General features: G+C 40.9%; 1 protein-coding gene across 2 annotated transcripts in view; it reads left to right on the plus strand.

Annotated features, from left to right (window-relative positions):
* The window catches only part of TGS1 (trimethylguanosine synthase 1), a 31,515-nt gene extending 19,758 nt beyond the window's left edge, over window positions 1–11,757 (plus strand). For both annotated transcript variants that reach the window (XM_068396190.1, XM_068396191.1), the window contains exon 13: window positions 8,938–11,757. In XM_068396190.1, coding sequence (XP_068252291.1) covers window positions 8,938–9,054 — 117 coding nt within the window. In that variant the 3' untranslated portion in view covers window positions 9,055–11,757. The remainder of the gene's footprint in view (window positions 1–8,937) is intronic.
* The last annotated feature ends 803 nt before the right edge of the window (window positions 11,758–12,560 follow it).

Raw genomic sequence — 12,560 nt, forward strand, 5'->3', positions numbered from 1 at the left:
CAATTAAAATTGATTTGGAAGCTTCCTTAAATGCCATTGCAAACCTCCATGAAGGTGTTTATACTGACTGGAAGCCAGTGCATCAGTGCAAGTTTGCTTGTCTGACAGTGAATCTCAAGCACAAATGAAAATAAACGCCCAGCAGTTAGAAGCAACCTTACTATAAATATACTGTTTAACCTTTAGTTACGGTGGTGTGGATTTAGTGGAAAACACATGCTTCTTTTAACAGTTAGATAGCTAACATACAATAGGGATCCTGCTGCTAGGAAAGCAGGTGGTAGCTGACCTTGACCTAGCTGTGTTGTTGGAGGACTGTGTCCGTTGCCTTATTGGTAGACATCTAACCTTGATCCGCATGATTTTATTGCAAAAACAGTACTTACTCTATCTGCAAGCCTTTTTGGCTGCAAGTTAGTCTCCTAGAGAGGGGAGGGGCTCTTGGGCTGAATTCCCTTCCAAAATTCACTGGGTTTAGGTGGAAGAGGTGAAATGAACTTCTGTACTTCTGCCTCGAGAGGGAGCAGTGAACCAGTGGAAAATGGTTGGTGCGTTTACAAGAAACACAAAACATTTCCCTTAATTGCATCCATTCTCCTTGTTTACAAGCACGTACTTGTTACAAAATTTGTAATGTGTACAGGTCCATTTTTAGGTTGAATCAATCTTTCAGAAATGTTCTTTCTAGTTAAGAAATAACCAGGAACCATTTGGGTGGGGTACATAAAAATACATGTTTTTATTAATAGTGCCTTTTATGCAGCTCGTATCATGGAATCATAGAATCGTTTTGGTTGGAAAGGACCTTTAAGATCGTAAAGTCCAGTCGTTAACCTAACACTGCCAAGTCCACCACTAAACCATGTCCCTAAGCACCACATCTACACGTCTGTTAAAATACCTTCAGGGATGGTGACTCTACCACTTCCCTGGGCAGCTTGTTCCAATGCTTGATAACCCTTTCGGTGAACACATTTTTCCTGATATCCAATCTAAACCTTCCTGGTGCAACTTGAGGCCATATGTGTGACACCGTTGTTGATATGCATCTTTGCCGCATCTTTACATCTGAGTATTTTCTTTAAGTTTTTTTTCACATACCTTAAAAAAAAAAAAAAAAAAAAGAAAAAAAGAGAGGGAGTTGTGGAAACTGCCAGTCAGAAGCATATTAATAGTGCTTCAGTTCTGGGGGGCTAAACTTGTATTTGGCTGCCAGTGGTGTTTTTGAAAAACAGCCCCAGAAGTCTGACCTACTTAGAATTCCCACAAAGTAGGCAAGAATTAGGAATCACTGTTTCAAATAGACTTGCATATTTAAATCAAATTTATGCCCCAGCAAAATGTAGTGAAAACGCTTGGGTAGTTGAAAGCTGTTCTTGCCTTCTATGAGAAGAATTAATGGTGCTCATTTAAGCTGATATTATTTTAAATTTAAAAAAGAATATGCATGCCTTGGCAAAATTTGCATGAAAATAAATTTCTTCCCCTTGCTCTGCCTTTGATTGACTCTAGTGGTAGCAGGGGATCTGCAGTCAGGGGATGCTCAACCTTCCCCAGCATCCTTTCCATTCCCGGTTGGTTCATTTCCTCCTGATCAAGGGGAAGAAAGGTGGTATCTGCAGGAGATCCTACATTTAGGTCTTAATAGTCCAGCAAAATGTAACCAAGACCTCCACGAGTTACCTGAGAAGCAAGCTTGTTGAGACAGAATTATTTAATATTGTCTGTGAAGTGTTTAGCAAGCTGTGCTCTGCCTCATTGTGCAGAGCAGAAAGTGTGTGTTCACCTTGGAGACCAGGACTCATCCCAAGTAGCCTGATCTCCATGTTCTGTACCAGATAATAATTCTGTATCTTAATATTTGCAGCAAAGAAGGAACTTGGGATTTGTTGTTGCAAGATCTTCTTCCTAATGGTGAGATAGCTTCTTTTCACTTCGTTGCAGAAGGCATGCTCAGCTCTCTAAGATACAATATCACACCCTCACAAGTGTTCACATACTAAAGTAGTGATGCTCCTGAGTCTTCTTGTAAGCTGTGTGAGTGCAGCTTTTGAGGTGTTTGGTCTCTCACTGGTGGTCAGAATGGAGTCAGGCTGCATGATGGGTCCCTTCGATAAACTGATGAGCCTAAAATCTTGGTATGTTGTGAGACATTACCACATCAGCATCTTTACCAGCCTGGCCAAGTTTGAGAGACGGTACTGAGGAATCAAGAGTTTATTGCTTATCCTGACCATGGATGGTTAATTACTGTATTGTGCCCTAGCGATTATCCTAAACTTCTTCACAGTTCTTTGAAGACAGTCATACTGCACAAATTTACAGATGGTGGTTTAATTTAAGAAACAGATTTTTTTCTTCTAGCAAAAACACAATCTTCTAAATATGTCTGTTTGCCATGGGATTATCTTTAAGTGTCTTTGATTTTTAGCTACTGGAAATGTATGTTAAACATCTCAAAGATACAGTTATGCAAGTTTTAATTTTGGGTAGCATGTTAGTATGTAAAAACAGCAGGATAATTGAGGCCAATTTTCAGATAACGTTTCAATCTTCATGACCCTTATAGCAGAGCAAGCAAATCTATTACAATAGTATCGATCTATGCTTAAGACAGAATAATAGTGATTTTGCGAACCGAAGATGATTTTGAGGGTAAAATACCTGCTTCTTACTCACCTTGAGAGCTACCTTTTTGAGTTAGAAAGTTTTGGTCTGTCCAAGCTCCAACCTGGGGCAAAAGAAAAAAAAAACAACCCACAATTTGAGGAGAGATTTGCTGCCCAGAAGCCTTTGTCTCTGTGTAAGAGAGTTGAAGCATAAATATAGATCCCTAGAGAGGATATATGCACACTCTGCTCTGAGGGCTGTAGTCACCATTTGTGAAGTCACATCGTGGACCTTTTTAACTTGCTACACAGTTTTTGCACTAGTGGGTTTCATGGTGGCATGGCGTATGAGAAAAGACCTAATTAAAAAAAAAAAGCGTCAAGAACTTTTCGAAAGTGGAATGACTGAAAAAACAGCCCCTCTTCAAAATTTGAGTCTACTTCACATTCCAATGTTAATATAGTTCCAGTTTCATAAACAATTGTTTTATTGAAAATAATGCCTTTTCCTGTTAGAGCTGCTATTAAACTTCTGCAAAATGTCCCCTTTTGCAGCCAGCTATTTTTGACCCTTGTAACAGTGTAGGGTAACAGAGGAAGAGGAGCAATGCTGTTTCTTCGGTAATATATTTCAAAGAATAATATTCTTCTTTCTTTTAACCATTTTTGAGTACTATTTCTTCATCAAACCATGTGCGAAGTTTTACACTTCATAAAGTATTGGAGTAGATTCCTAACATAAACTTTATGGTTCAGAGAACTGTTAATTGTTGACTGCGGCACACGTCGACCATAATTCTGTAAATGTGACAGACCACACAAGATACCTGTGTTTGAAATGTCGAGCAGAATGGTCTGACAGGCAAAACCTTGTCAGGTTGATGGTTTTTTTTAGATGGCTGCAGATAACTTACAGCTCAGTACCTGCAGGAGGAGTTTTTCCCTGTCCTTAAAACTTTAGAGACCACCTCAAGGCTTTTAACTTAAGCCTGTGCAAAGGAAAATCCAGTTCTGTCTTTTAACTTTCAGTCAAGACTGTTTTTTTCCGAGCATTAGTCAAGACTGTAGCACTGCAGCCTACGTTCTCCATGAACGCATCACTGTGATGGATGGAAGTTTTCAAAAATGTCTGTTCTTTGAACCTTGCTGAGAGGGGGAGCTGATGCAGCTTGAGGAGCATGGGTCCGTTGCAGGAGCACGGGACAGTGGGTGTACTACTTGGGGATGCAACAGCAGCGGCATTAGGAGGATGCGCTGCGTCAGAGCAGCTGTGTGGTGGACGTGGTGCGACATATCACAGATGTGTGGGAGGTCTGGTGGTGGGAAGTGATAAATACTGCACACTAGCAAGGTGTTCACAGGCATATGCTCGTCTATCTCTATTATTTGTGGTATTCTCCCACCTGATTCCTAGTGGTTCACTGGACCTATATAAACTGGGAGCGTAATGCAAATTGTCTGCCTCTCTCCACTTAAACTAGCTAGTGATTTAATTGTTACCAGCTAGTTGTAATTCTGTCCATCACGAGCTGAACTACCAGCAGTCTGCTTCGTGTCGCATAGGTTTGTAGCACAGTCCCTGCTAGGAAGATCTTACGGGCTGCATTTATTCACTCAAGATACAGTGTTTTTAAAAAACATAAGCAGAATGGGAGGCAGGGAGGCAGGGAAAGGTTTACGTTAGTCTCTGCGCACTGTTGAAAAGTTTGTTGTTTTTTTTTTTAAACCAGTTACTTTTCAGACCTCTTGCTGTTTCTGTATTGAAACCTTTGTGTGCATCTTTACTATTTGCAGATTTGATGACTGGTGCAAAACTATAAATTGGGTAGATTCCTGGGTTTGGGGTTTTTTGGGTTTTGGAGGGAGGTGTTTGTGTTTTTGTTGTGTGTGATAGCTATGCCCAATTGAGTGAAATCATTTCACTGTTGCTGGATCTTTTGCTGTTCTAAATGTTGGTCTTGCAGACCTGGAGTATGTTCCAACCACTGCCAGAAGATAGGAATTACCTTTTGTTCCTCATCTAGTGCTTTAGAGTGGTTCCCTGAGCCCAGAATTAAGCAAAGTGCCCTTGACCCTGGTAGTCATACAAAGAGTACACATCATGCAGGTGCCTTTTTTTTCCCTTGCCTTTGGTCCCATCTCATCTTCATAGTTGGTTTTGAGAGAATCTAGAGTTAGACACCGAAGCCTTGTTCTGTCTGCAAGTCTCATCCCTGGTTGTTACAAATGACTGGGCAATGAAGAGAGTGTAAAGATGGGTAAAACTTTATTATTGTTGTCATTATTTTATTTTAATACTATCTGGTGTCATTCCCAGAACAAAAAATCACACCAGAGAGATCAGTTTAACAAAAGAATGTATGGTAACCTCTGTGAATTAAGAAATTTGATGGGAGGCTGACTAGTAAAACTACCCCTGTCCCCTTTCATTTAGCTGTGATTTTAGACAAGGTTGATGACTGGAGACCTAGCCAAATGTAACCTGTCGAGCAAGGTCTCATTTATTTAGGAGTAAATATAACAATGAGCAAAGCAGGGAGTGGGAGGCCAGGAGATGATCTTGGGTTACTTTGATTTGTATTTTTAAGATGCTTGGGTTTTATGGGAGTTGGCAAGTAGAAGACTGTGGGTTGATGTATTTTTGCAGGCTGATCATTTTTAAGTGATCATAATTGCGTACACTTCAGCTGTAACTATCGTGTTAATAACAGCAGCTTGTAGGCAGCCTGCTTTAAACTCACGTATGCTCCCTGTCCTTGGTGAAAGATAAACCCAGAAGATACCCCAGAATACACCAAGCCAGAGCAGCACTTCTGGATTTCAGTCTTCCTAAAGTTCATGTGCTTGAATACTGAATTGTAGGTTGCCCCCCTCAAGTTTAAAAAATAAATAAATCTCTAGCCTGTCAAAGGATGGCAGCAGCTGTGTGGCAGTGGCATAATTCACCTGCAGACCTGTACAATTTTTTAAAAAATGCTGCCTGAGAGCATTTTGGTTTATAACAGTCAGTGTAATGAATGTCATTGCCTTTTTTTCAAGTAAATTGGGATTATTTTTTTTTCCCTAGCCTTTGGGTTGGGTTTTTTTTTCCCCTGCTTTTACTAGTGTTGTGTAAAATGAAATGAGTCACAGTGTCCTTGTGTGACTGGTTATTAAGGCAAAAAGCTCATATGTCTCATAACCCAGAAAAGGTTTTGGAGGGGAAAAAAATAACGTTAGACCTTTTTATCCACAGTAACTTTAGTTGGTGGCTGGAAAAGATAAGAAGTTATTTTACTAAAGGAATACCAGTATGATAAAAAAACCCTGCAAGGCCAGCAGGAAAACCTTTGAGTTCAGAAATACACCTGGACAATATTAAGCAAGTTTGCACCTTAAGCAGCTTGTGCTCCTAAGATAATCTTCCACGTTCATTTCCCTTTTTATATTTCTCTTCTGATGTCCCCTATTTTAAACTCTGAGACCAGACCTGCTGGCTGCGTTGTTAATGCTCTGTGGCTGTGGATTAGGTCCATCAGCAGTCACTGAACTGACGGATGAAGCATGTAGGTGAGAGGGATGTGGGGAGGCATTAACTGAAGCTGCATCCTTTGCCTCATCCCAGGGAGGTGTGTGGCACGTGAAGAATTACCCAGCGCAGCAAAGGAGGCAACATCTGCCCGCCCCCCGAGTACGTGGGTTTGGGCTAAAGAACAAACCAGGATGAAGAGATTTGCCAGCAGGGAATCAACATATTTGCACAGGAAAATGCAAAATAAACAAATTTTGGACTAGTCCAGTTTTTTTTAAGAATTTAAGAAGCCTTTCTGTACTCACAGTTGTAGTTCACTGCAAAACCAGGAGACACGTGTTGGTATTTCTAAAAATAGGTGAGCACCTTTATTTTTCTCAAAGCATCGTTCCTCAATCTGCTGGTATTTTCAGAGCGCATCCCTCCACCAAGCTGGCACCTTTCTGGAGCTTGGTGTGTGGCAGCTCTCCCTCGTTACGCTGTCGGGGTTGACTGAGCCCTTCCGAGGAAAACATGGCAACTCCTGCGTAATTAAATTTGCAACCTCCAGCAATTTACAAATAAGCATCATCGCAGGGGATTTGCATTTCTGAATATTGGAGGGCGTTAAGGGGTGTGCAGTGCCGGATCCGTCCCTGTGGAGCTTACACCTGTGTGCTCATTAGATTTTTGTCGCCATCGGGTTTATCAAATACTTTGGTAGTTGTTTGAAATTAGTCTTCGGTATCCTGGATTTAACACTTAAGAGACTTGACAGCTAGATGCAGTGTATGTAACTTCTCAGGTGTCCTTCGGCAGATGCCACACCTCAGCAGAGAAGCAGCTTTTGTCTGTGTTACAGACGAAGCATTTTGCTTTACTTGGTCTTCTAAGAGAAATATTTAGTAAACACTTGTGTTTACTATCAATGCATTAGTCATACTTAGATACGCTAGTGTCACAAATTGTGCCCTGAAAGTGGGAGGACGTAACCCCAAGATAGTAATTTCAGTGTTCTTGTAAGAAGTTGAGGAATGTAATTAATATTTTAGAATACTTAAAAAACATCAGCTGCAAAGTACAAAGCCTTTAATGCTTTTTGGAAGGGACATTCCAGCTTTTGTTCATAATAAATTAAAAGTACAAACTTAACGTCTTCCTAGAAAAAAATACTGATCGCCCCACAATGTTAACTGCTCTTAGGATTTCAAGTAAGGAAAGATAAGTTGTAAAATTAACATTCCTGATCACTTGCCAATTTCAGATTCTTGTGCTATTTATAAGTCAGCCAGCTTCTGCTTTTTTACTTAAGTGGCAGGTTCCTCTTTGACAAGAATGTGGAGATTTTTTCCCTATTACCATTAAATTGAAGGATGAAGAAACTGCTCGTGCTTCTGTTTTTGTCTGCAGAAACAAAAAATAATGAAAAGGGAAAAAAAAGAAACCAAAACAGAAAAGTAAATGCTTGGTTTAGATAAGTGTGGTAATTTTCTGGGCAAGTCAATAAAAGTTCAAAGTATAATTCAGATTAATCTGTTATTTCCTCTTGATAGTAGGCTGTTTTTTTTACTTACAGTAAAATAGAGGAAGTTCAGCATGTTTCTATTTAAACCTATGCTACAGAGTCAAGTCTCAAAGGAGTTCAGAAGTGTTAATGCAACCTGAACTTTAAGTTTCAGCTGCTATTATCACGGACTTCTTGGTTTAAAGATCAGTTAAAATCTACTGCAGGCTTGTAGACCTCGATCACTTTGTCTGCCAGGGCAGTTTCCCTGCATAGGGAACTGCAGAAGTAGTTTTCCTGCAGCAGGCAGGGAAGGCAGCAGCACGGAGCAGAACTGGCTGTGGAGCCCAGACGCCCACCACAGCACAGGTCCTTGGGGTCCACGATGAGGGGGAAAAAAAGCAGTCAACACTCCGTTTTGGTGTTCTTCTCTTCCTTCTGTCTGTGCAGTCTGCCCTGGTGAGAAATGGATAGCCTGTATGGCTGTCATCCCTCGAAGGTGTGGTCCTAGGCATCATGAGTAGGAACAGGAGAGGAGAGAGGATTGTGTGCTCCAGTCCAAAATGCAAAGTCCGCTGCTGCAAAACATTGTCTGTCTGTATTCATTAAGCATTAAAGGTGTGCACTGGGCTCAGGCAACAGAGCATGAACAGCAAAATTCTCACTCCAGTGATCGTAAACATGAGAGCTGGGACCAGCGCTGCCTGACGGGCTCTCCCTGCCTGCAGTTACTGTCTGCCAGCAGCCTTACCCCCAACGCTGCCTGAGGCTCCAGCGCACACAACGGCATTTCTATTGGTTGCAATAGCAACAACAAAGAACTGTAACTGGTTTTTGTGAACTTCTCTGCCTGTTTGGGTTTTAGGTTTCCCCACCCCCCTTCAGTGCAACCTTTATGCTTCCTAATTTCAGGAATTTTTTTTACCCTTCCCCCAAAACTTGGGCTTTTGACACCTGCCAATCACAGTTTACAGCTTGCTTTTGCCACAACTGGGTGTCTCAAATGCCAAGTACCCTGCAAACCAGAGTCTGGCATCTCTTGCCCCAGCACGGCGTGTGAAACGATGACTATTTATCTCTAGTTCTGAAGTCCTCTTATTTTCATGGCTCGGGGTAAGGGGGATTTTTCAGTCACAAGAAAGCCACAAACCACTTTTGTGAGTAAAAGGAGACAGGGGACCAGAGGCATTAGGTGCCAAGGAACATTGTCAGCAGTATTAACAGAGCCAAAGATCTGTTTTATGTGATATTTCATGTGAATAAAAGGTTTGGGGTTTTCCCCCCCCAAAAAAAATTGCATTAATAGATGTGATTTTTGTTCTTTTGTTTTTCAGGTGGCTTCCTTAGCAGGGCCAGGAGGGAAAGTTGAAATAGAACAAAATTTTCTCAATAACAAACTGAAGACAATAACAGCTTATTTTGGTGATCTAATAAGGCATGACATCTCCTGACTTCAGTGTGGATTCGTCCAAACCCAGCCTCCCTGACTGCTGCTTTGCTTAAGCTTTTGTACAGCTGGCTCGTCAAAAATGACTTAAAGCCATTTTCCGCTTTAATTTCTCTTTACGGAAATTTGTTCTGTTTATTGCTACGGTCAATAAATGTTTTATAATAATTCTGACAAAATTGTAAACGTAGAGGAGCTGTGAATGTAGGAAAAAAGATCTTTATAAAATGCAGTCTTGCAAGGTTCAAGTCCAGCCAGGTGAAGGGGAGTTCAGGATTTCTTTGCAACTCTCACGTGTGCTACTTCTGTACTTGCTCTGGTTTTGTGCATTCAGAGGGTCAAAAAGAACAGCCTGAAAAGCCGCCATGTGTCAAGAACTGCTGTCTGTGCTTGAAAAACAAAAGCATCTGAACATCAGGTGGAACCAGAAGGTCTCATATACCACCAGAAGTTAACCCCAGTTCACCTCACTGGCTCCCTGCTCGCTGGGAAACCTTTTCAGCTTTTCTTTGTAGGATGAAGGTCCATGCATTTCTTGCAGTGGTTACTCCAGCTTGTTGCAGCACAGGGAGAGAGCAGGGTGTGTTTGTGGCTGGTGGCAGGTCTCTACCCTCTGTTTTTTATTTTATTTTTTTCGTCCTTGCCAGCCCTCTTTGTTACAAAGATATTTTGAAGAAACATTCTGACTGGAGATTTGTCTCAGTAACCAGAGGGGTATGTGTCCCCCTCTTTTTGAGGCCTTTTGGATCCTTGCACAGGCTTCAGGGAGGGCAGAGGGAGACCAGTTCTCCCTGGTGGGGGCTCTCCACTTCCACTCGGGGTTGAGGGGATAGAGTTGCTTTTGGGCGCTTCTCTAAGCAGAAGAGGAGGCAAGCAAGAAGTGCATAGGGTATGGATATGGCACTCTCACTGAAATGCACTTACAGGAAGTACCCAAGATCAATTTTGAGCCTGTTCTTGAGGTAAGAGTGTACGAATATAGTTCCTAAGACAATAAATTAGTGCTGCTTCTGTACTTGGGAGTGCAGCAGGACACTGAAGGCAGCAGAGACTGAGCACTAAACCATGCATTAGTGCTGACAAACAAAATTCTATAACAGTGTAGAATAACCAAGTAAGAGGAATTTTTTTTTCCCCATAAGGAATGAAATCCAACTCTTCAAATCAGTTAGGAGACCAAAATGTTTGTGTGCGTATGGGATGTTAAAAAACATGTATACAACCTTACTCAGTGCAAGTTCGCAGTGCAGTGAAATAGCACTTGGGACATCATTTTTTTCTAACTTTACTGTCCATCCAGTACCAGATGAGTGCTAAACTACTAATGACCGTTACATCCATGCTTCATGTAAGGTATTTTAGATTACTTTGAAGATAATTTGACTAATTTGCATCACTGCATTTTGCCACTGTACTACAGCGAAGAAGAATTCCTGTGATAGTGCCAGCGTCTGTGTCAATAATTAAAGGGAAGAAAGAAATTACTTGCTCTTCAATATTCCTTAGGTGTTTGCTACTAGGAGGCAGGGGAGGTTGGCACAAGTGCCAGTATTACAGGAGGTCCAAACCTACTGTAGCAGTGGCATGTGAATGTAATTATGCTGTTAAATCTTCACTACAAGCTACAAAAAAAACACAAGAAAGAGTCATGAGGCCAAATGAAGAATAAATTAATTTATACTGTGTACGTCACAGTATTCTGTACGCTAAAATTTTATTATATTGGGCTTATTGCTGCTTACAGAAATACTGTTGTCTTATTCTTTGGTCCTCTTTTCCTCGCTAAAGTTAAGGAGTAGCTTTGGAAGCATTTTGAGATCTAACTGATGCTGCTCCTGTAAAAGGAAGCTCTATGGGGGAAATACCAGTGAATTTACTTTTACCTTCAGGAATGTAGTCAGATTTTGTTCAATGCCTAGTATGTAAAAGGTGGAAGCTGAAATACGACCTAAAATCTATGACATTCACTGTTTTAATGGTTACTTCCAATATAATGAACTTACTGGTAAAAAGGAACAATTTATCAAAGGTCTCTGCTGAGCTTTGCAAGCACATGAAGAACCAAAAGTGGAGGAATATCCTTGTTCATGGCTGTTCCTCTCTGTAACCAACAAGTACAAAAGGTCTTTTTTTCATTTTTTTGTTTAAATACAACTTGAAGTCAGAATACACTCTGCTGGGTTATGATAAATGTTTGCCCTCAGCTTCCCAGTCGGACAGAACAGGTGAAGTTCCCCAAGGCTGTGAATCAGTCAACCTGTTAAGCCTAAAATACGTCTATGAGTATTTTTACTTCATTGTTAGAAATTTCAGCACTTCATGGAGGACAGCTTCATTCATGATACGAGTTTCTGTAAAATGTTATTCTGCTTTATATTGTAGGAAAAAGTTAACATGGGCTGAGACGCAGTTAAATTTGCGGACGTCTCATGCCCAGAGTTTTAATACCCTTTTGGGATTCGAGTAGTATTTTGCATATGATACATTAGGCTACAAAGAAGTTACGTTGCTACTGTAAATACTCGTAGAGGTTTGGTCTTTTACCAATTTTTAAGCCACAAAATAAGCTGTAGGAAAAATGCAGATTTTTTTTTTTTTTGGAAGTTAACTAATATTTGGACTATGCAATACACACATACTTTTTTGTACTGTCCACTGTGCTCTTGAGCTCATAATCTCTTATGTTTATCTTAATTAAATCCAATATTAAACCAAACCCATCCGTTTCTTTTCCTGGTGCACGGTATGAAAAGTGATGGAACATACGGTTAAAACAAGCACGTTACAAGTTTGAAGCCTAATTGCAGATTCAAGGGGAGCAGAGCATCAGCGGGGCTGAGCAACCGTCTCTTCATGGCAGGACAGTGGTGTGGCCTTCTCTGAAGGAGGCCCCGTTAGTGTTATGGTAAAAATTCGCTGTTGCATGAAGTTTTAATGTGAAGGTTTTAGACTATCTCCCCCAAGTGTAGTGATTCTGAAGTAACATCTGGGTCTACACGTACAGCTCCGGGGTTATATAAGCAAATTAATGTTACACCACAGTGACCATGGTAACATTTAGAAGAGGGAAACCCCATAAATAGCACCAAGGAAAAAATTACTTGCAGCAACTCATTGAACAGATCAGTAGAAAATTGGGTCATTTTCACTCGGTTTGCTCTTTCTGCTTTCATATGCCTCGTACTCGCTGTTTGCTTTAACTGTCCTTCCACCCCCGCCACGAATCTTCCCACCTCCAAATACCAAGGAAGGAGGGTAGTCCTAGCATGAATGAATTTAGCATTGCTAGTTTAGCCTTTCCAACACAAAAACTGTTGGTATTCCTGCCACTGGAATATCTCAGTGGTATCCAGAGTACTTAAAAAAAGTTGATTTTCTTTGGCAAGGAAGTTTTAGATGTCTGTATGAAAACAGAACAGAGATATTTTTGCAACTGTGTGGTGCAGTGGTGAAGGAATAAATGCTCTTAAAACTGGACTTTAAATCGATTCAGACCCTCTCTTGTTTCAG

The sequence above is a fragment of the Nyctibius grandis genome, chromosome 3, assembly GCF_013368605.1.
Source record: "Nyctibius grandis isolate bNycGra1 chromosome 3, bNycGra1.pri, whole genome shotgun sequence".
NCBI classification, from domain to species: Eukaryota; Metazoa; Chordata; class Aves; order Nyctibiiformes; family Nyctibiidae; genus Nyctibius; species Nyctibius grandis.